Source organism: Falco punctatus (assembly GCF_963210335.1).
Source record: "Falco punctatus genome assembly, chromosome: 11".
Taxonomy (NCBI): domain Eukaryota; kingdom Metazoa; phylum Chordata; class Aves; order Falconiformes; family Falconidae; genus Falco; species Falco punctatus.
This window is the reverse complement of record NC_137591.1, coordinates 31,895,586-31,919,398: the sequence shown is the minus strand read 5'-3', so window position 1 is coordinate 31,919,398 and position 23,813 is coordinate 31,895,586. Positions and strand designations below refer to the sequence as shown.

The 23,813-nt window shown below is 42.8% G+C and overlaps 1 protein-coding gene and 1 long non-coding RNA gene across 2 annotated transcripts in view; one reads left to right on the top strand and one right to left on the bottom strand.

Moving 5' to 3' along the window:
* Positions 1-23,813, bottom strand: part of HMCN1 (hemicentin 1) — a 224,581-nt gene that overhangs the window by 11,670 nt on the left and 189,098 nt on the right. The window contains exons 73-100 of the mRNA XM_080406436.1: positions 22,623-22,767; positions 21,613-21,740; positions 21,065-21,221; positions 20,765-20,886; positions 20,398-20,562; positions 20,079-20,186; positions 19,439-19,576; positions 19,162-19,296; positions 18,619-18,888; positions 18,067-18,254; positions 17,478-17,691; positions 16,765-16,899; positions 16,118-16,308; positions 15,310-15,391; positions 14,243-14,512; positions 13,552-13,722; positions 13,175-13,345; positions 11,906-12,076; positions 10,480-10,650; positions 9,536-9,706; positions 7,435-7,605; positions 6,831-6,980; positions 6,365-6,502; positions 5,930-6,051; positions 4,213-4,450; positions 2,425-2,487; positions 864-983; positions 480-614 (exon numbers count right to left, since the gene is read on the bottom strand). Coding sequence (XP_080262562.1) covers positions 480-614; positions 864-983; positions 2,425-2,487; positions 4,213-4,450; positions 5,930-6,051; positions 6,365-6,502; positions 6,831-6,980; positions 7,435-7,605; positions 9,536-9,706; positions 10,480-10,650; positions 11,906-12,076; positions 13,175-13,345; positions 13,552-13,722; positions 14,243-14,512; positions 15,310-15,391; positions 16,118-16,308; positions 16,765-16,899; positions 17,478-17,691; positions 18,067-18,254; positions 18,619-18,888; positions 19,162-19,296; positions 19,439-19,576; positions 20,079-20,186; positions 20,398-20,562; positions 20,765-20,886; positions 21,065-21,221; positions 21,613-21,740; positions 22,623-22,767 — 4,440 coding nt within the window. The remainder of the gene's footprint in view (positions 1-479; positions 615-863; positions 984-2,424; positions 2,488-4,212; positions 4,451-5,929; positions 6,052-6,364; positions 6,503-6,830; positions 6,981-7,434; positions 7,606-9,535; positions 9,707-10,479; positions 10,651-11,905; positions 12,077-13,174; positions 13,346-13,551; positions 13,723-14,242; positions 14,513-15,309; positions 15,392-16,117; positions 16,309-16,764; positions 16,900-17,477; positions 17,692-18,066; positions 18,255-18,618; positions 18,889-19,161; positions 19,297-19,438; positions 19,577-20,078; positions 20,187-20,397; positions 20,563-20,764; positions 20,887-21,064; positions 21,222-21,612; positions 21,741-22,622; positions 22,768-23,813) is intronic.
* LOC308071287 lies at positions 5-6,824 on the top strand. Its single transcript, XR_013931069.1, has 3 exons — positions 5-131; positions 1,690-1,769; positions 6,452-6,824. It is a non-coding gene; the product is annotated as an uncharacterized lncRNA (long non-coding RNA).

The window sequence follows — 23,813 nt, the reverse complement described above, 5'->3', positions numbered from 1 at the left end:
GTTGAACAATACAAAACCTTGATACCATAGCTCTGAACTGTTGTCGTCATTTACCTGAACCGCGCAGTGTTTCGGTTGAGTCAACCAATGTTCTGGACTCTGCTTGGAGCTCTAGTTACTACACTATGGAGGTATGTTCAGAAGTGTTTACTTCGATCACTTCTTGGTAAAGTAATATGCACGTGTGACACAATAGCAAGAATGTTAGGTCCTGACAGGACTTTAAACTTTTTTCTAAAGATGCAAAAAGCAAAGGTTTCAAAAAACAAAACAAAAAAACCCAACCCCAAAAAACAGAACAAACCCCAACAAAACCACAAAAGAAAAAAACCAAAAAACAAACCCCCACAGTGTTAATAATGAATATTTATAGACACTGTATTTGGAGATGCAACTTTTTAAAAGTTAGTTCAGTTGTGTGAAAGACAACATTTTCAGTTTATGAAAGCTAACACCAAAGCCCAGAGACGTCTGCATACCTTGGCAGCTAAATCCGTCAGCTGTCCTCCTAAAGCCATTCCCGCATCTAACCACGCAACGGTAGGAGCCGATGATGTTTTCGCAGTCCTGGCCAGCATGGCAGCTGTGTCCCCCTAACACACATTCATCAATATCTGTAATTAAAAACAAGCTGTAAACCTCACTGTGTCAAAATGGAACACAGATTAAGCAGTGTCTCGAGCATGATCAGCTATGAAATACTTGATTGCAAATATATTCAGTTATTAAATACTTGGAATACCACCAATAAATTATATTCTTATAATGAGAAAATGGCCCAGCCCCAACAGAACGTTTCCTTAGTGATTTTATTGCCATGGGGCTTTTTGTATCCAACCTGTCCACAGCAACACTTCTCTTACCCTGGCATGCTCTACCATCCGCAGAGATAGTGAGGCCCTTTGGGCAGGAGCAATAGTAAGATCCCATCGTGTTATGACAGGTATGGGAACAAGGATGTCGCATAGCACATTCATCTTCATCTGGAAGAAGGAAACATTTGAAAAAACAGTGAGACTTTACAGCAAGCTATACCAAACACACCCTTCCTAAGAGATACACCTGGTAAAGCCCACAGGGCAACACTAGATGGAGCAATGGAGCAGCTTCACAGAAACCATTCAGTGGTGAGTTCTCCACTGTTTTTACGGCTTCCAAACCTCCACTAACACTGTTTGCTGGAACCTTGTGTTAGCTTTGCAGGACTGGGTCAGCTACCCTTGTAATGGATGTTTGATACAATCATTTCCAGAGAATCTCTACAACAGGACAGATGGGTTTCAGTGTTAGACTGAAGATTTCCTAGATACATGTGCAAAGGTTACTACATGTTCCACGTTTAAAGTTTTAGAACTGTTTTACAGACAATACTGCAAGTGGAAAATTGTTTTAGTGACCTTATTTTCCGTTTTCCTAGTTTTAAACCTTTTAGAGGGTATAGTGTTTGCTTCTTGTGTTATTTCCTTAACTTACAACTTTCAAGGGGCAATGAAATAAGCCCACAAAAGTATATCTGATGATTGTTCCCTAAACCAAATATGACTCGGTCACCTAGGAGAGACCGCTACAATGCTTGTAACCTTCTCTTTACCTCCATCCCCCAAGCAGGAGCTTGTGGGCTGTTGTCTAGGTTGCCAACACTTGTCCTTCCTTCTGTGCAGATCATAAAAGTGCTTAATTGCTTTGCAGGCTCAGCAGATACTGTGGCTCTGGTCTGACTAGTAGCTGAGTACTGACGAAAAGCTGTCTGGGCACTACTTCTATTCTAGGTGAGTACAGAAGTCTTCATCTGCCTTTGAACCCACACCCTTTTTCCAATCGTAACTTACGCTTTTTGAAGTATGTACTGCATGCTTTGAAACCCTAAAGGTGATGCAAATTCTGGTGGTGAGCACTGCAGCCAGCTGGGGGGCCCCCAGCACAAGACAGACATGGACCTCTTAGAGCAGGGGAGGCCACAAAGGTGGTCAAGAGGGCTGGAACCCCTCTGCTATGGAGGAAGGCTGAGAGAGTTGGGTTGTTCAGCCGGGAGAAGAGAAGGCTCTGGGGAGACCTTATTGTGGCCTTTCAATATATAAAGAGGGCGTATAAGAAAGATGGAGAGACTTTTTACCAGGGCCTATAGGAGCTCTGGTAAAGGGCCAGGACAAGGGGTAATGGTTATAAATTTAAAAAGGCTAGATTTCGGTTGGAAATAAAGAATAAATTCGTTACAATGAAGGTAGCCAGGCAACAGGTTTCCCAGAGTGGATGACCCATACCTGGAAGTGTTCCAAGGCCAGGCTGGATAAGGCTTTGAGCAACCTCGTCTAGAGGAAAGTGTCCAAGGTAGAAGGGGTTGGAACTAGAGGATCTTCAAGGTCCCTTCCAATCTAAAGCAATCTATGAGTCTAGGATTACACACTACCCTTGTCACATCATTACCTGAACAGTAAGGCCCAGTGGAGTCCAAACCAAACCCAGCAGGGCACTGATTGCTACGATCTCCTGCATGGTAAAGAAAGCACATGTTACTTGTGGATAAAAATATGGCCATTTTATTACTTTCAAAAAACTTTAACATTAAGAATTCCAGCCCAGCTATTTATAAAAGATTTATTATACTTGGACACTAAAATAGGAACTTTTAAATCCACACTTTAGTGTTTTTTCTACTTGGGCATTAAAAGTCAGTAGTACATAGTTTTTGCTGTTTTGAAAAACATTAAACTCTGAGGGGTTTCCCTCAGGGTAAATGCAAGTTGCATCCCAGCCCAATACATCCTGCAGAGTTCCTCCATAAAGTTTTCGTTATTAGAAGTATAAAGACCATTTGGTTTCACTTCGTGTAAAAGGAGGGAAATAAATACAAACCAAACCAATCACCATGTCGCAGACTGTGGGAAGTCACTGTAGAACACCACAAGTGCACACTACGAACTGTAATGTAGAACTCTGGCAGAGACTGCTCAAAGACCACACAGTTTTTGCTGCTTGAAAACTGATTTAATAAATAGGAAATTTTTTAAAAAGCAGTCTATTAATTGTTGGAGAAACTAAATGCAAATTCAGTAAAGAGCTGGCCGGATTTATGCATAGGCATAACTTGATCTGGAGACTTCCTTTTAACAGACTCCTTTTTAAAATGGTAACAACAACAACAACAACAAAAAAAATCTTACTTGGTTTTCAAATTGCATAATGAGTTTGTAGTCTGGCAAGTGGAAAAATCATTATTTTACTTCATTTAGAATGTCATAATTGAAAAGAAAGACTAAGGCAGGCAATCTCACTGTTTCATTTACTTTCGAACCTGAGTTATTTCCGTACTATGTAAAATAAGCCCAAATAGTATTTAAAAAGATAACAGGACATTCTACTAACCAGTTATGACTTCTGAAAGGAAAACCCATTTACACAAACACATGCCCTATTCCTTTAAGATCACCTGGGTTATTAAAAGCCAGCAGTTAGTAATGCTGACACAGTGCAACAGACGATAGAGCTACTAGCTTGCCACCTCTGTGGTAGGACTCAGCGGCTTTACAGACTGTACGTAAGCCTGTGTCTACAGAGCATGGCGTAACTGTGCACCATTCATATCTGGCCTTAAAAAAATGCATCCATAAAACACCAATAAAGTTTTCAAGATGCAGCTTTGCATCATATTTTCCATATATGCCAAATAATTCCAGAGAAGTTCAAACTGAGGAATGACTTAGGACATTTTACCCATTTTAGTGCTAAATTACAAACGTTCTTCCACTTCATTACTACCTTACTTGCATTTATGTGGGTTTTGCTGCAAGAAGAAAATACACAATCCTTTTTCTCAATAGCTATGCAAAACGAAACTCAAACATAAAAACCCACCGACAGCTGACCCCATGAAAAAGCAACAGTAATTTCATTTTAGAGAATGAAAGGAAATGGAGAAGTATTCTAGGTTGACTATCTGAAGCTACTGACAACGCTGTTAGAAGTGTTAGCAAATGCAGATGTACATCATCGATGACAACTACAGGTATAGTCAGTGCAAACAGCTTTTACATCAGTTTATGGCTATATTAACAAGACACATAGGTTCCAGGATCTACGATAAAGTTACCCAGGTTTCACAGAATTTCCTCTTTCAAGGCCGTAACCAGATTTTAAGAATACAGGTCATGAATTCTAGAAAGATAGGATATCATTTTTGAATTGTTTCATTTTGATGAAAGATTAGAACAATACCTTTTGCAATGGAAGCATGGATTTTAAAAGCCACAGTTTCTTCCAGTGGGTTGTACTCTGTTGTAATAGAGGAAGCATGGAGCGTTTCCACCAAGAAAGGCATCTTTCCCTTGGTGTAGTCATAGGTGATGGTGTGGTTCCATGTATAGGGAACACTAACTCCATCTACAGTGAAGAGACGGGTAGAATGGGCATACAGTTGCCCAGGGCCGGTTTGAATATAGTCTTCTGTGTAATCCTGAAACAGCAAGATTCAGGCATCAGCTGCTGGGTACAGCCAACACCACTGTGGTCTTCGTATTTTAAAGTGGTACGAGATGTATTCTGAGAAAGAGTCTTTTTTTAACATCAGAACAAACTGTGTTTTCCACAACACACGCCTTTTCTAGTCTTAACAGAATCTGGTGTATTTCTTTAAATAACAAACATGTAGATGCTGATGATGGGGGCCACGGCAGAGCATTTCCCAAAAAACCTGGAAATTATCTCACCATTCAATAATCATCTTTTGAACTAAGTATTATTTCTTTTTTTATTATTCTAAGTCAGATGCTGACAACATGTGCTAAATAAACAGTAGAGAAAAATCTTGCCACTGAAAACAGGTATATGTATCAGACATGCTATATATTGCAGCATATTGAAGTATCAAGAACTTCATGTATATTTCTTGTACTGTGGGATTAATATATTAAAGCATTTTCACTGGTTACCTACCAACTAATTACCACCTTTACAGAACGTTCTTTTACAGTAAAACCAATTATCAAGCACCTGGTTTTAAACCAAAACTTTCATACCACATATTATATTAAGCAAAATGTTTTTTGTGTCTTAAACTAAATCAAAAAGATAAAAAAACAGTTCCTTTGAACTCCATCCTTCTATCAGGAGTACAAGGTCGTGAGAGAAGCTATCTTACTAGGAGCAGTAGAGAGTATCTCCTAGAAACAACAAGCAGAGAAATTCAGTAGCAAGTTTACAACCTTTTGCCATATGATCACACAAACTGCCCCCTCTAACCACTCCTGAACAAGTTCATAGAGAAGTGTCATTCTTTGAAAAATCAAATTCTGTAAAATATTTCCAATGAATTGTATAACGGGACTATTTGCCATAATAGATATCTCCACAAGACAAAGTTGTGATGCTACAGGAGAGAAAGGAGCACATCACTGACAGCATCATGACAGTGTGCACAGTAAGAACACACAGAATGCCCTGTGATATAATCTGATTTAGAATCTGTTAATCCCCTGTCTTTGCCATTTTACCAGCCACAGGAATGTGTCTCTGCCAGACCACATACAGTTGTAGCTGCAAACAAATCATCAGCAATATTCAGAAATTTTTGCAAGATGCCATGGCGTAAAAGGGCTGGTGGCATCCTCAGGGAAGCCAAGAAATCAGACAGGTTTAAGATGCACCTTTATAGCTCTACTGAAAGCAACACCTCACCTGCCTGCCTCTGATAACTAGCCCCAAAGACACCTCTCAGTACTACCTTCTAACATTTAAAAATCCTGAGTGACCAACACTACGTTTCTGACAACAACTTGTTTTCAAAGGCAATGTTAACACCTGTCAGTTAAACCAGGCACAAAATAAGTTTCACATAGTAGAACAGTGTTCAGGACTTAGTGCCTACTGCTTTAATATAGGTGAGAGAGGATGTATATATCAATGAGAGAAGGGGTAGTATCCCAAGCAGCTTTACCTTCACATTAACATCAGCTACTGACTGGAGCTGAAGCACGTGGCCACTCACAACAACGTCCAGCAGCAAGGCTCCGTCTGAATCCAAGCCCCGGGCAATATGCGTTATTCGCAGAACCTCCCCTGTGAATTGTAAGAGCACACTGGTTTATAAAACATCCTAACCAGAGACTCATGTTAGCCACACGGTATCTGAACCGGCATCCCTTGACCAGTTATTTTATATTTTTATAGTGTGTACCATGTCTATAAGAAATTACATGTTTCAAATTACAGCTCTAAAAGCTGTATTTAAGCCTCAGAAAGCCATAGTCATTCAGAAAATACTGATGTAAGCACAAGACTCAAAATTCAGCAATAGTTATGTGCTCTTTTTTAAGAAATGCTGTATCTATCAAGCTTATTGAAAAGAGACGGTATATCACAGGGAACTAACCAGTTGCAAACTCCACTTGCGTTTCCCTCTTGAAGACTGCATCAGTGAGGGTAAACCCATTCATTGCTTCTCCGATTTCTTTTGCAGTTGTCCAATAAACTGGGCTGAGTATAGAAACAAGCTTCCTCATCGCTGGACCTGAAAGAAACGTGACATAACATTTGAGAGCTTTTTACTTAACATCATGTGACCCACATCGGTAGGAGATGACGATGAAGACCTAAAACTAGTGGAGCCCTTAAGATTTAAACCAGAAAAAAGTATGTATTGGTGTATTCAGAGGAATCATTTTACTAATACTAAAGTACTAGAAGTAAATACTGAAGATTCCCTTTTTCTCTCTCTGTGAAAAGTTTAGAGCAGTTTCTTCAGTGAGACTCAACAAAATGAAGTGGTGAAAACTGCCACTGCACAGAACTCAGCCTGGCTCAAGGAGAAAAAGTGATAACAAGTAAGAAAAGCTTACCGAGGCTCCAAGGGACATTTGTAATCTTTGCTTGTATTACTCTAGTTTCAGAGTCAGGGCTGTCTGTTACTGTGGCATTCAGGAAAGCAATTCCAAATTCAATGTCATTAATATTTCCAATGATGCTGCCTTTGGCATGTGAAGGCCCACCTGTTCGGTGGAGGGAAGGAAGGAAAGAGGGAAAAAAAATACGCCCATGTGAAAACTCTGATGTCTGATATTTTGGGGGACAGAAAATTCAAAAATATTGTCCAGCATTTTAAGAAGCAAGGACATTTCTGCAGATATTGCTACATTATTTGCAAGAGTAAAGTTCACAACCTGCAAATAACAGGATGCTGCATATGCGTAGTCTGAGGTACACGCACAGTAACACAGGAATCACCTTATGCACTCACCTCTGTCTGAAAAGCAACAGTTGTTTAACAGCATACTGCAGAGCTATAGAACAGCTTAACAAAAAAATTATCCAGCTGAAGTTGCAGGGGATATTTAAGCCAAAAAAAATGAAATTACTCAGTCAACTGGCTGAGACACAGTCAAATCAGGAGTGCTGCAGGCTTTCACCATATCGGCATTGCATGCAGGCTGTAAATGAACTCACCGGGACATGCTTGGGTATTACACCTGGATATTTGGGAGGAGTCTCCAGGACAAGGACGTCCACGATTTAATGGGGCTGGGTTGCTGCACAGGCGTATGCGAGTCTGCTCTCCTCCTCCACAAGAAGCAGAGCATCGGCTCCATGTTTGCCACTGCCCCCAGTTTCCATCCACTGCAAAATAAAGAATGAAGAAAACTTTTTTTAAAAAAAAAAATGTTTCAGGCTGCATCAGTGATGCTATAGTGTCATTTTCCTTCTTGATGGAATCAATGTGTTAGAGAAACACAGTAACTCAGGGGATGACAAAAACACCTTAATGGGCAGGCATGAACACTTCTCCGCTCAGAAAGATGCTACCTGTAACATTCTGTCTGTTGCTGTACTGGAAACAAGGCGGCTCCTCCAGGGGATGTTTCCGTTGTAACAACTGGGGATTCAGCAAGAGCCTGGCAAAGTTCGCCCCTACGTCACGCTGAAGAGGTACCATGTCACGGCTGACCAGGGAAGCTCTGTTCAGCGCAACCTACGCGCGCCCTGCACAAGCCTGTGAGCCCCGCCGTGGCAGCAGAGGCCGGGTGTGCAGGCAGCAGCTCAGCTGGCTGTGGGTGGCCACCCACGCGTGGCTCCGTGGCTGGGAGCTGCACGACCCTGCCAGTCTCCGCGCCCATGCCCTGAAAGTATCCCTGAAGGGCTCCAGAGAAACCGATTTCAAAAGTAAAACACATGGTTGGATGTATGTGGAGCCATCACAAACCAGTTTATAAAGAACAGCTGTCACACTTTTGGGCAGCCTGTCACAAGAGACAACCTGTCCGTCTAGAGCTTTGAGCGCTTTTACTGCTCCAAAGAAAACAGCCAAGATTGCATAGGTATAACACTGATGGAAGAGTCCAAGAAACTAAACCAAACGTAAATCTTGCAAACCAAGGCACATTTTCTCACTATCTGAACTCTTACAAGAGGCCAGTTAGAGTTGGCTTGAACTACACACGTGTGGGAGTCTGCACGGCCTCGGTAACAACAGGCGATAGTACAGGAACACGAGTGCGTGTTGAACAGTTATCTGGGAACGCTTGGTCGGATACGATGCTTGCCCAAAACTAGCAACGATAAGAGGAAAGTAACAAAACTTTGCTTCAGACAACCATTAGCCAAAATGCCAGTAACGAGGAAACTGGGAAGAATCACAACAGCAGCGTGAAAATGAGTGACTGGGGCGGATAAACCCAAGCAAGAGGAGGGTACACAAGGAACAGCGTGGGCTTAGTGCTGTAACCTCCATCGAGCCGTGATGGCGTCTCCCTCCACGCCGCGAGCAGCTGGCACCCAGCTATGGGGGCTGACGGTGGGGGCTGCAGGAAGCAGGGTCCTGCATCCCGGGGGGGCTGCGGCCTCGCCAGGGCTTTGCCACCAGCACGGGGGTCAGTCAGGTGCCGAATGCGGCACACGTACGCAATAATGCTGGCTCCCACAGGAGGAGGTTGTGTAAAGGGGTGCATACAGAGGAGGGATTTAATATTTTTTTTTATTATACCAAAATTAATAATAATTTGATAATAATCCCTTTCTGGCATGAGCTATAGAAGGGTGTTTAGAAATCTGTAGGTGTTTAGCTAGTCTCCTGCATTGTGGTTTATCTTCTGTATTGCTTGTATTGATTCTGCATGTGCAAGTTCTCCGACTGCCCTTTAGCTATGCATTGTCAATAAATCAGTCAACTGCTTTGACTGTCATTTTATTTAAAGAATTTGAGCTAAGCATTTTTCCCTGCTCCCAGAATACGTTATGAGAGTTCACTGGGAGCCTCAGACTATTTACTGTAAAAACTAAGTAGAATTACTAGATGCAGGAGAGCTTTTCATATGCTGTTTCCTGTTTGGAATTATTCCACCTCGTTTGGGGAAAATGTAACATGTGAAGGAAGAAATGCTTGTAAGGTGACAGACACGTAAAGAAAAAAATGAGAGTGGATTATTAGATTCTATGAAATGGTAAATAATTACAGCTACTTTCATAATACGAAAATCTTACACGCTATATATACCCTGAAGTCTCCCAGGGAGAGCTGCAATTTCATTTCTCTGGTGGCCTGAGCACTCACCGGGGCACAGCTCAGCGCTGCATCTCTGGACCTGCATGTCAGGCCCTGCACATGCCCTTCCCCCGCTGGCAGGGCGAGGATTGTCACAGGTCCGGTATCGCCTCATCTGGCCTCCGTTGCACGTTCGACTGCAAGTTCCCCAACTACTCCATGGGCCCCAGTTGCCATGAACTGTAAAAATAAGTCAGATTTGATCTGTCTTCCTCTTAACAACGGATACTTAAAACCAGAGAGTCAAGCTAGGAAAATACTCCTGTTGGAGAGTAACTTTTAAATGTCTTTTCCCAAAATAAAAGAACCAGACAAGTAAAGATCTAAGAAAGTTATCCGTCCAGCATTCAGTGATTTCTCGCAGGATATTAACCAGCTCCAGAACATCACCGTTCGCAGGAAGGTACGCAGCACGCATTGCCACCCAAGGGAGGCACCACGCTAACGGGAGGCACACAGAGGTTCACTCCCCGGCACTTACTGACTGCACCGTTGTGACTTCAGAGGTGTGTGACCTCCGGCAGCCTGGCCAAGATCTTACGGACCAGCTGCTACTGCTTTGTGCTCCTAACCGTCGATGTTTACAATGTCCCCATCATGCTGACCGATGAAGACAGGCTTTCCCTCTTGCCAGGCAGCTAATACCGCTTACCTGTGTTCAGACCCACTGAGTTTTGCGGAGTGCAGAGACTTGTTTGACAAGCAAGTCAAACCAAATACAAAGCAGTCCCTGAAACCGCCCCACTGGGGTGCGCCTGGTACAAGTGCCATCCCAAAATCCCAGTCCTCCCTTGCGTGTCCTCTGGCTGCAGCTGCACTGCCTGAAGTTGCAACCATCACCACCTTCTCCCTGCCCCTCCCCAACCACTCTCCGATATACTGGCTCAGCTGTTGATAGGAGTTATTACTGAATTACCAGCCAGTGGGTAAGCAGCCCAGCCCAAGGTACTTACTTGGACAGGGATCACTGTTGCAAAAATCAATCTGTATGTCATTTCCTTCACATTTGCGACCCCCGAACTGTGGGGCTGGGTCTGAGCAGTGGCGCGTTCTCTGCCTGCTGCCTCCTCCACAGGACACAGTGCAGGCACTCCAGCTGCTCCACGTGGCCCACTTCCCATCCACTGGCGAGAAAGGCATAGCAAGGTACAGTTACAGCCTCTGACATTAGAGGTAACGAAGTAAATCAGCGCTACATCAAGGTAAAACTGACTGTAGGATGTTACTCTTTCTAGAGCATCTCAGGTACACAGGGATTTCTGTATAGGGATTTCCAGGACAGAAACCTGGCACAAATATTTTCAAAATAAAGGTTTTAAAAAAATCTTTTAAATAACCTGTAAGCCTGACCAGAATCACTGGCATGGACCACTTGGGGATCCAGCTCAGCAACACTCACGTTTTTAGGTATCTGTAAGCAAGTCAAACCAAATAAAAAGCAGTCCCTGAAACTGCCCCACTGGGTGGGCGGCTGGTACAAGTGCCATCCCAAAATCCCAGTCCTCCCTTGCGTGTCCTCTGGCTGCAGCTGCACTGCCTGAAGTTGCAACCATCACCACCTTCTCCCTGCCCCTCCCCAACCACTCTCCGATATACTGGCTCAGCTGTTGATAGGAGTTATTACTGAATTATCTCACAAGCCAGGTCTAAGCAGCTGAGTGCTAGCATCTCTGATCTCCCAAGATGTGGTGACACAAACTGTCAGGGGAGCACTGGAGCTGGTGGCTGAGAAGAAGCCGACGAGTCCCAAACCAGCTGTAAGCAACAGCATCCTCAGCAGCAGCACATCGAGCTGGATAAACGTGCAAAATCAAGCCCTCAGCTGCTCAACTACTACAAGGTGAGTTGGCAGTTACAGTGGGGACTCAACATAGGGTTTGGCACGTGCAAAATGGAGCATGAAGCCAGAAGGCTCTCGTCTGAACTGCTGCACGTTCCGCTTCAGGAAATATCCCTCTGTTATCCCTGCACTCAGCCAAATACAGAGGTTGTATTTCAAAAATATGAGTTTTCCTATCCAGTCATAAAGGACTCGTTGAAATGTAGAAGAAAAGGATAAATGAGTAACAGAACCTAGGAAAATTTTAACGAGAAATGTTTAAGAAACTTGTAATTTAACTGCCAAGGATTTAAAACGCAGCTTTTGCACGGTGGCAGGGTAAAGGAAGAAAGACAAGCACAGGAGAAGAAAACCCGTATGTTAGGTCTATAGAGGGATGTTAAAGATAGCGACGGGGACCAGTGAAAAGAAAAGGCTTGAATGGAATTTTTTCAAGGACCACACTTGTAGAACTGGAAAGCTTTCAACGTACGGTCAGTAGAATTTGGAAAGGAAGTGACAAGTTTGTCCTTGTTCTCTCTGTGCCCGACACATCTTACCTGGGCAGCGTCTCTTGTTGCAGACCTGCACCTGCGCGTCAGGCCCCGGACAGTACGACCCGTCGTGGGCAGGAGGAGGGTTGCTGCAATGCCGCAGGCGGCTCTGGGTGCCCTTCCCGCAGGTCTCACTGCAGGGACCCCACGGCAGCCAAGGACTCCACTCACCATCAACTGCAAAGGCAGCACAGCTATAAAACTGTTCAGGCTACACAGCTGCTTTAACCTGAAATTACAGCTCCTCAGTCTCAGGCAAAAAAGCTACGTCATTTAATATCAATAAATGAAATATCCTGGATAAGCCTGTGAAAAAAATCTTTGCCTTAAGCATCAGCTGGAACAGATCAACAGTTTGCAAAAGAGATGAATTCTTTCCTTTTTGTTTTCTGAATACATCACTGCACCTCACTATAATCTCAGAACCACAGACCTGAACACTTGATCAAATCTGGTGTTTTCCCAAGGCCCCTGGCTCCGAGTGCCCCTGGCTCCGAGTGCCCCGTGCCAGGCGGAAGGGGTCGGCGGGGCGAGGGGTGCACTAGCCACAAGCTGGCGCACAGCCTGAGCAGCTACTGGGAAGCAAGAGCCAGAACGGACTTTGTTGCCAAGATCCAGAGAAATGAATCTCAGGCTGGTGGATGAACATTTGGCATCGTGGTGGTAGCAGAGCGAGGAAAAAAGGGAAAAATCAGTGTAATAAAAATGGATTAGAAGGAAACACACTGGTGGTGAAGGGTTATGAATAAACTACAACCTGTCAAACACGGGAAGTACTACCAAGGCAGGAAGGAAACCTGAAGATTCAGTTAGTTAGGAGAAAGACGTGGCCAAAAATTAAACCAAAGGAAAATATACAGATAATGCCTGAAATTATTAACTATCATGTTTTACATGGCTTTTTAATGGTTGGTGGTTTGGGTTTGGGTTTTTTTCCTCTGATTTTTATTAGCTTTGCTGAATAGGTTTAGAGTAGCAAGTTTTACTCTGTGGGAACATGTATTGGAAAACATCAAAATTTAAAATTAACATTTTTATTGAGGGTGGGGAGAGAAATTGCTTAGCATATTCCTTTCATTTACTTTTGTGACTTCTGTTTCTAAGACCTGGTGCCATTCAACAAACTACAAGCAATTTTAAGACAAAAAAATGGGAGCTTAATTCTTTTGTAATGTAATAAGTGGAAACAAACTGAGAGAATTCAGGTTTGGAGAGAAAAAGAAACATGTATGGGAAGCCCCTTGTGCAATTAATTTTGAACCACTCTTCTCTTACCTGGGCAAGGCCTAATATTACACATGACTGAATCCACAGCGCTGCCATCACAGGGCTTCCCACCGTGCTGAGCTGGTGGGTTACTGCACATTCTGGTTCTGGTCCTGTTGCCTCGTCCGCAGCTCTTTGAACACTCTTCCCATAATCCCCACTCTGACCAGTTGCCATCCACTAAGAAACAGAAACCCCCGCAGTTTTAATTTAAAAATATTTTCACGGTATTTATTGACATTTTCTCTTTCTTTCCACAGAAGTCAAAATGAATTCCAGCTTCTCAGAATAATTAATCTGTCATGAAGATCTCTGGTGATTAACAGTTCACCATTAGGGCACTTAAGCTAAGGCACATGAAAAGTATCGATTCGTTACAGAAATACCTGGACATGGTTTGTTGTGGCAGCTGCGTACGTCTGTGTCAGGCCCCTCGCACCTCCTCCCACCGTTAGCTGGAAGAGGGTTGTTGCACTGACGGACTCTCTCCTGGACACCCTGGCCGCAGGTGACGCTGCAAGCTCGCCAGTCAAGCCAATCAGAAAATCCACCGTGCACTGCAACAGGAAAAACGATGCTCTGCCGGTACGTGCTTGTGCTTAGAACTCCCTTAGCTTAGCAAAGTGAAAAATGCACTTCATAAGCCATCCTTGGAAAGCCAACTCACTTCTTAATTACTGGAGAAACAGCTTACTCCAGTTCAGAGAATACTTCAGCTGCTCTGAAATATTTATTGCTTATGCTCCTAAATGCTTTTCTTTAGAGCTACAATTAAGTTATGATATGTGTTCTGAGGATGGGATCTAATTCAAGATGCTTTCATCCTTATTTATGTCTTTTGCTCCTACACACTCCTCTGTCACACACAGCTGGATGAGTATAATGGAGCAAGATTCCATGAAAAAGAAACCTAGTCTGAGATGTCAAGTAGCTTTAAGAAATGTCTAATGCGTATATGGAAGATAAAATACCTTATCTATATAATATGGATAAGATAAGATCTTGATGGTAGTTACCCTCAACTAATGCTGCAATCTACCAGTTTGACAGTCACTACCCTATATTTTGTGCACCTACCCTGGACAGTCAGTGGCACTCTAACAAGAACAGATCCCATCAGATTCCTCGCTACACACTTATATTCAGCCGTATCCTCCTTCTGTGCTGCAACAATACGCAAGGAGCCGTTAGACAGGGCAGTCACTCGCTCGTTGCTCACAACTGGGTGACCTTGGCGGGACCACGTGATGGTTGGAGGCGGCTCTCCCTCTGCCTGGCAGTTCAGCATTGCTGTGGCACCAGCTTCAACAACTGTCTCTACAGGTTCAACAGTAATGACTGGAGGACCTGAAACAGAAGGGTTTCTTTAGGCAATAGCACATGTTTACATTTTTTCATTGCGTTGAATATTAAAGGTCTGGTCAGAACAAAGGCAAAAAAAAATAAATCTTAAGTCAGTCAGTTTATTGTGACAAAAATGATTGTTGATCTTCCACTGTCAAAAATATATGCAAGTTAAAATGACGACAGGCTGTTTTTAATGTGCTGCAATCTGAGTTGGGATCGAGGCCTGACAATATGAGCAGTCTGCTTTATTGCTAAAATGTGTCGCTTTTCATAAAGCCTGCAGGAAGATGCTATTAATCATGTCCAGAGGCAATAAGACATAAGTAACAGATCCATACTGCTCAAGGGAACAACAGAAAGTGGATGTTCAGAAATTCTATTGCTAGTGAAAAAATAATTCTAAAATACGATTTCTGCCAAAAATTAAATGTTGTCAGTGAAAGCTGGGATTCAACTCACCTAACTTTCTTATTTTAAAAGTATGAGTCTAGTTTAACTCAGTTGCACAGACATCCTTGCTAGTCAACTAACAGAAACAGCCCTTTCAGAAGGGGATTCACCCTGCTCTAAGCTGGTTTCTAAGATGCAGCTGAATCACCCTCCACATGCTTCTCCTCTTCCACCTCAATCACTACCTTAGACTAGACTCTTAAATATTACTGGTGAAAGATGAGATGAATCTTAACCTACAGTGCAGCGCCCACCCTCCAAAACTTCAACAGGAGCTGCATGCACCTATCCAAAGGTAGGCCATCGCTCCAAACCAGCGGCACGACATTTATCACTTTGAGTCTTACTCTGAAGTGTCAGTGTCAGACTGCGTTCCACCACCCCAGCATCGTTGGTAGCCACACACTTGTAGTCACCAGCATCTTCATTCTAAAGACAAAAAGCAAACAGTCAACATGCATGTAACGGGGGGTTCCATTTACACTGCAATTCCTGCAAGCTGGCATTTTCTGCTGGCACGCCACAGATCTTAGGAGGCACGCTGTTAGATTCTAGAGTACCTCAGTCTCTAGGGTATGCCTTTATTAACATTAAGCTGATATTGTGAGTTATTTTTATATTCCATTTTTCGATTCCTTCAGCTCCTCAATGCTGAGGATCAAATTATGTGTGTGTGTGTATATATAGTATTTTTTTTTAACTGAAATTCAAGGGATCTATTGTTTTTAACCCTGTTTCAAAATGCAGACATGAGTTTATGGGGGGGGGGGGAAGGATCTTGCCATTCATATTAGGCATTTAGATGCCAAGGGATTTGCACAGGTAGAACACAATTGCTGTTCAGCTGACCCGATCTGCAGAACCCAGGCTTCCTTAAGGTCAAAAGCAAATGTCCCATTTGATTGGTCACGACCAGGACTTCACGCACCAACAGTCAGGATCAAGTTTCAGCCCTTCTGACAAAGAGAACGATAGCCCCCTGGGTTTTTATCACACTAATTTGAGTCTAATTCTAGTCTGAATTAACATTTCCTAAAGGTAAAAAGCAAAAGTGGATTAAATGTCTAGCCTCGCTCTTCCAAAACAAGGTGACCCGGAATACCTTTATTAACCAAGTACAATGCAGAAACACATTGTAACAGACCAGTGACTCACTACGGTGCTGTAGATGGCAAGAGAACCATTGTTAAGCTGTCGGATCCTGTTGCTAATCTGAATGCCGACTCCTTTTTTGCTCCACTGGATGGTTGGAGGTGGATCTCCTCTGACTTCACAATTCAACATAGCATTGCCACCCAAGGGCTCGATTCGGCTAGAGTGGTAATCCCCTTTGAAGACTGGAGGCTCTGAAAAAAACAAGTGATAGCAGAGAAATAGCAGAGTCAAAATAAAATGCCCTTAATGAAATTGCTGGCAGGGATCATTCATCTCTGACTTTCTGAAGTGTGAACTTCACCCTGTTTCAATTTTTCTGATTCAGTCATATACAAGGCATTGAATACGAGGGGTAATGGTTTTAAACTGAGAGACGGTAGGTTTACATTAGCTATCAGGAAGAAATTCTTTACTGTGAGGGGGGTGAGGCACTGGAACAGGCTGCCCTGGAAGCGTTCAAGGCCAGGTTGGACGGGGCTTGGAGCAGCCTGGTCTCGTAGAAGGTGTCCTTGCCCACGGCAGGGGGGTTGGAGCTCGATGATCTTAAAGGTCCCTTCCAACCCAAACCATTCTATGATTCTGCTATCAAAACAGATGACACTGTGGAACTGTGCAATAGTAACTACAACTACTGTTATTTTACATACCTTTGACATACACAAAACCAATAGCCTTGATTGAGCCAACTGTGTTTTCTGCTGTGCATACATAGGTACCAGAGTCATCTTTAGATACCCTTTCGACAACGAGTTCGCTGTGTCCATTTACATCATCGTATTGTGCTGAAGGGAGAACACACCGTAAAGGGTTACTTCAGTGATTTTAATCAGCATCATCTCAGTGCCTGGTGGGGCATAAGCCTGTTTGAATTACAGCGCTGTTCAGCAACGCAGCTCGGCAGCACTGTGCCACTTTTTTTCCAAGGCGCTTCAGAAATGCACAGAAAAGTCACTGCTATGACGTTTGCCCACATGCGTATGCTCGCTTAAGGTGTCCCTTAATTTGGAGCTTTGTGCATCTGCATTCTATGAACTGCTAAGGTTTTCTTCATATTTAAAAGAAACAGCATTAGTTGTTGGATGCTGAGTAAATGCCATCTGATACTGAGTGTTTTTAATGTGTTACATTATTGCCTATAGAAGAGGAACAATTTTCTAATTATGTTCCTCACAGTTTTGTCTCAGAGGCAATTTAATTACATGCTTGCATAATACTGAAGATATTCCTCACACAACCACTGCCCAACAAGTTTGTTCCCTCTAGATTTTTTTTTTTCTTCCTTATCTTAAACTAATTGCAACGCTGCGTGGGGAAAAACAACTGTAGAGTGGAATGGCCAGGAAGACCCGGTGTCCCTCACCTGGAATGATGTTATTGTTAAAGGTCCATGTTATTTTGGGTACAGGTATCCCAGTTGCTTTGCACGTTAATCTGAGCTGTTCTCCCTTAGTCAAAGCTACATCTCCAGGCAGTTCAGTAAAAGCTGGAAGCACATGAACGATCAGCGTGACGGTGTGTGTGTCTTCTCCAGCAGCGTTGTTGGCAATACAGGTATAACTGCCGGCATCTGCAGGCTGAAAGAGAAAGCACGTTGGGGAAATTTCAGCTGTGATATATCCCACACAACACTGCCACCTGTAACGACAAGAGCCTCTCAAAAGGTTTGGAACAGGCATTCAGCAGAAATGCTGACCTGAACGCTGTCACTTCCTCTAGATTTGAGTGATGACCTATACTTCTTTTTGCCCTTCCTGAGAATTTATCACTACAAATTCTTCACAGATTTTATTCTTCAGTGGAAAATGAAATGTTTATAAGGACTTTGGAATATTAAGAACAAGAAAACAGAATAGAACAGTTACTAATCCAGAAGTGGCTGAAAACGAAGAGAAGCGGGGTCTTATTATTGCCAAACCTGTCAAGTCATAGCTTGGATTTAGGGGACTTACAACAACGTTGTCCAAAATGAGGTCTCCACCTGGGACAGCCCGGTATTTTCCTATCTCTGTTAACAGCGTATTGTCCTTCTTCCAGTTTATTGTTGGTGTTGGAATCCCATCAGCCACACAGGACAGCACAGCCTGGGAGTCTTCTGTGACTGTGTACTGCGCATCCGTTCTGCGAATCTTGGGTGGAACTGTGAGAAGTTTATTAAAAAGATTTACGGCTATGTGTGCTTTTACAGCAGTGCTTGGATAGTGCAATACTGGACTGAAGAAACCATTGCCTGGACCTTCTCTGTTGTTTCTTGTCTCCATCAATGACCACCATTAAGTATGTCAGAGAAACGTGTGACATTCTTGTAACAAAATATAAACCGAGTTACAGAAATGCGATGTTCTTCCTGAATTCAAGCAACGTGGCTGATAGATACTATAACCCAATAAAACTCACCATTAGGTAGGCTAATTTTCCCGAACACCTCCCTTACATCCTAGCTCCTTACTCTCTGCAGTTACACGCTGTGACAACGCACCCTGTTTCCGTACAGCCCCACTTACTGTGCACAGCGAGCTCCATGCTAGAAGTGCTGGACCCTGCAGGGTTCGCTGCTATGCATGTGTAACGGCCAGCGTCACCAGGCTGGACAAACATAACCTGCAGAGCACCAGTGCTAAGGATTCTTCTTCTAATAGACTCTGTTATTTGCTGTCCATCCTTATGCCAGCTGATCTCGGGCTCAGGGTAGCCTTCAGCCTCACACTGCAGTGTGACAGCCTGATCAACAGGAACAACATATTCCTTGAGGTGTGGCTTGGTAACGGGAGGAACTGAAAAGAATTCAGAAAATTTTTTAAAAGAATTTGATGTTGTATGAAACATGGAACGCTTCAGTTCTTCGTGAAAATAATCCTGAAAGATTATTTTGATGCTAAAGTAGACAGACAACTAAAGGGAATAAACCTCCTGGGCTCTATTCAGCATCACATCAAATAGGAAAGCATTAGGTCCGTTTCTATTGCTCAGAATTGTGTTTGACTAACAGAAAGCATGCACAAATTCCTTGTCTGTAAATCACTACAAGAGTTTAAAAGATTATTTACCTTGAACTTTCAGTTTGATCTTCCCCAGAGCAGTGCCAGCTGGATTTTGAGCAACACATGTGTAAGTGCCGGCATCTTCAACACTCGATTTCGCAATCTGTAAACTGCCACTTGGAAGAACCATGTAACTGTTGCCTAAAACGAATTCAAGCAAAATATGACACTTTTGTTCTTAAATTAAGGGGTTCCTTATATCTAAGTTTGAACATTCAGAAAAGAGAAAACAAGTTTCTAAGTTAGAGCACTTAGGCTGGAGGTACAGGCTTTAGGAGGTTACCTGTTGTGACTACATTGATGCCCTCCTTTTGCCATGTTACTACGGGTCGAGGTGTACCCGTCGCTTCACATGGTAGTAGGATGGGATTGTTCATAATGACATCCAGTGCCCCTGGCTGAGTATGGATAACTGGTGGTTCTGCGGAATGAAATAAAAAGAAAAATGCAACAGGTTTAACCTTCAAGGCCACAAAATACAGGAGATACTAAAATTGCAAAACCCAAGAGTCTGAGGCCGTATGAGCAATGGCTTTATTCTGCTACCCATATGAAGAGCTCAGTGGAAGCGCTTTTAACTATAGCAACACGTTCAGCATGAGTGTGTGTGTAGAATATGGCCCTACCTCATGCAATTTGCCATCACAAATACCTTTTAATTTACCAAAAAGCAAACAAAAACCTTACTAAAAAATAAAATAGTAGAGCAGCATGGAGTGGGGGGACTCTATCCAAGGTACTGGAATTGTAACACACAGAGTAACGACTTCGGGAATAATCAGCGCATCCACAAGAAGTCAGCTGAGCAAGACGCTACTCGTGATGGTCCACCCTGGCCTCGCCGTTACTGCGCAGCACAGGTATGTGTTAAATGGGCAACGTGTGCTGAGAGAATGCACCTTCTCTTCAGCTTCCCATCTTACCCTGAACGTGCAGAGTGGCGTGCCTGTGGGCTGAGCCGGCCGCGTTCCGGGCCACGCAGGTGTACTGCCCCCCGTGCGCCAGCTGAGCAGCCGGGATCTCAACAGCACCTGCAGCAGAGAGTGCGCGTCACAACACACAGCAGCAGCTGCATTCACAGGAAAACTCTACTGCAGCACCGTCTTAAGAGGTGTGTCTTTTTATTCCAAGAAATTGGAGAGGGGTTGTTTGCATTTAATTAATTCATTACTTCTGGATGTGCACAGCTACAGCCTTTCGCTTTCTGACTTTCTGCAGCTGAGCGCCAGTCGTGCACAGTACCTGAGGAGAGAATTCTGTAGCCATCTCCCCTGGGAAGCAACTTTATGCCGTTTTTGGTCCAGTGAACTGACGGGGCAGGAATCCCCGATGCAGTGCAGGAAATCACTACTGGAGACAGCTTCGTTACCAAAAGGTCCGTGGCTTCATCTGCTATGGACGGGGGCACTGAAAACAAATATCAGCATAAAGGTTACTTGCCCGTTTTCATTTTTATGAATTTTTGGAAATAACTTATCTCTCTTGGGAATACCAGAGACTTATGGATATCAGTATCATAAAAGAATGATATAAAAATCTCATCTCAACATTGGAAGGCCCCAAAGCAATTCTGGGTGCCATACACATGTAATAGCAATATCCCCTCTACCTTGAACAGTGAGCTCAACTGCTCTTTGATCTTCTCCTGCATCATTTGACACAGAGCACTCATAGACAGCAGTGTCATCCACAGTGGGAGAAATGATTACTAAGGAACCTGAAGATAGAAGTCTGAACAAAGAAAAGAGAAGAAAGTAAAAGCCATTGAAATACTTCTTTTCTTCTCAGGTAATCAGACCACTGAATGTGCTGGCTATACAAGATTACATTTAAGCGTGGCTAGATTTTTAAAGTGCCAAAATCATCCCTGAAAACTTTAAACCCACGGTGAAAAGAAAATCTCTCTCACCTGTATGTATTCTGGTTCTGGTCAACACTAAGCAGATGCCCGTTCTTTTTCCAGCTAATTGCTGGTCTGGGAATTCCGGTGGTCTCACAAGGCAAGGTGGTCTGCACATTTACAGTAACTGTAATATTTGTATGTCCAGGAGCAATAGTTGGAGGAACTAAAGACAAACAAAGCATAATTATTCAGAGTAATTATATATATATGTATGCCCACACCCCTCTCTCACACCTATATAGAGCTGAACTGCGTGAACACATTTACTCGGTTTTTATAAAGAGTAACTTGACAGTATTAAAGTTACCAAACATTTAGCATGGCATGTGTCAAGCTTTTCTAGTTCCAGTGCACAAGGAATAAATATTTTCTTTTCATGAATATTTGGGTTGTATTCCTAAGGCCATAAATTTTACTTTTATTTTATTTTTTTTTAACCAGAGCAGCTAAAAAGGGGCTAAACTTAAAACTGGATCTGGCAGAACAGAAAAATTATAAAATTGGACTTCAGACTTATAAAAATGCATATATTTATCTAAAACAAAAACATCTACCAAGAACTTGCAGATCAATTCGTTTGCGTTCTGTGCCAGCTGTACTGGTTGCCATGCACACGTATCTTCCCGTGTCAGTCACGTGTGCCGAGTGGATGTGTAGAGATCCATCCTCTAACATGGAGTATCTGAAACAAAGCCATGTGTTTTTTTTCTGCCCCTCAATCAACAGAACCGTAGGCTATCCTGGTAGAGCAGAAGGAAAAGATGACTCAGGGTACACAACAAACAGCCTAAACACATGGTGTCTTAATCTGTGCACATGGTTTTCTCATTTATTGCACTTATCCTGAGCTCACTCTCTCCCAGGACATCCATTTTTCAGAGAAATTATGAAATTTAGCTGACACAGTGGTTACACATAAATGATGCCAGATTTGCAGAAAATATCCAAAAGCCCTTTTTATGGTTTCTTATTTAAGTTTAAAAAACACTAATTAATGCTTTCTTTTTTTCTTTGAAATGTAACTGAATTCTTTAGCGTTTGCTCAGTTCTAGAAAATGCCAAACTACTTCCCCTTAAAACAATCAGAAGACGGAAACCATTCACTATAATAAAAGTTGATACTAAAACATTTGCAGAAAGTTTTATATATTAGAAACTGCAAAGTACACTCAGGTAGCTTCTGGTCTTCGTGAAATTGCTTGGCCTAATCCTGAAACTCCATATACATAAAAAAAAGATAAGGATCTTTCACGTTTACTGTTCAAAATCTTTAATATCAGAAGAATTATTACTACATTTGGTTGTCAAAGGAGATTTTTGTCCTTCACAACAAAAGCATGAAACCTTTGGCATGCTACTTTTCTGTAGAACAACTTCTTTATGTTACTGTTTCTATCACTGTATTTTCCACATTTAGGTCTGATCGAGATAACAGTAGATATGCTAGTTCTGATCTGTGAAAACAAAACTAAATTACAAATCACAGATGTCTTAATTAATCTTTCTGTAATTAATACATTCTTAAAAAACAATGAAGAATATTTATGCTGCTTCTGCACAATACCTCGTGTTGTTTCCAGTAAATATAGCTCCATCCTTCCTCCATGTAATTCTCGGGGTTGGCACTCCTTCTGCAACACACTCCAGAACAGCAGAAGCATTTATACGCACGACAACAGCCTGAGGACCACTTCGGATTGTAGGTGCCACTGTAAAGGGAAAATTGCTGATAATACAAAGCAAATAAAAAACTTCACTCCGCAATGACTGAAATGAAACACTTGAAAACAGATGCAGTAACAGACACGGGAATCACTGCAAAGACAGAAACAAGTTTCTTACCGTTGTGTGTAGTGCACAGTAATTGCCACGATGCAGTAGGGAACGAGAAGGAAAGTTTGTATGAAATGCAGTGTAACAATCATCTTTGCAAGTTACTGCAAAGGTCATCATATAGCTAAAACAGTAAAAGAGTTCAGCATATTTAAGTCAGCAAAATAAGGCTAAGGTTATATCCGTGCTTCCTAATTATCAATTAAGGAGAAAAAAAGAATTGTCATTGGACCAGTAAGGACAGTCCTGGGGAGGCACAGTGTAATGCAGGTACATGTGACTGGGTCATGAACAGAACAGAACAGAAATAGGAAAAAAGTTCCTTATCATCACCTGAGTGTGTGAGAACAGAACAGTTATCTCATCAACGTACAGGTGAGAAAATATCTGGGTTTAAAAGGAAACTGAGGGCAAGGCTGTGGTAGTGCAGGACAAGTATCGAGATGCATAGGGCCCTTCGAGCCCTGTCCTCCTACTGTCTCCTGCTTACAGGTCCAGATAAGCCACCACAGCTTGCAAGTAACTTGCCAAACTGTTGGCCAAGCCGGCTGTGAAACCAGTCACCCAAGGTGCCAGTCAAATGCTTTTAAGAATTTCTCTGAATTTATCCAAAAGCATTTCTCAGTCCTGGACCTGGGTGTTCATTCTGGATGTATCCTGACTCCCTATCAGGGTAATGGCCACACGCACAGCACCCTCCACTAGCAGGAAGCACAGACAGATGGAGAGTGAGCCATGGTGAGTCCCCAGCAGGTCCTTTAGTGTAGGGGACAACTGTGGACTCCAATGGTGGCACCTGTGCGGTAATACACGTGGTCCTACAGTTTAGACACAATTGACGTGGCCAACACTTGGCTAGGAGTAGACTACTAATGTTTCTTTCTTGCCATTTCAACTCCTGCAGAAATACCACAAAGATCAA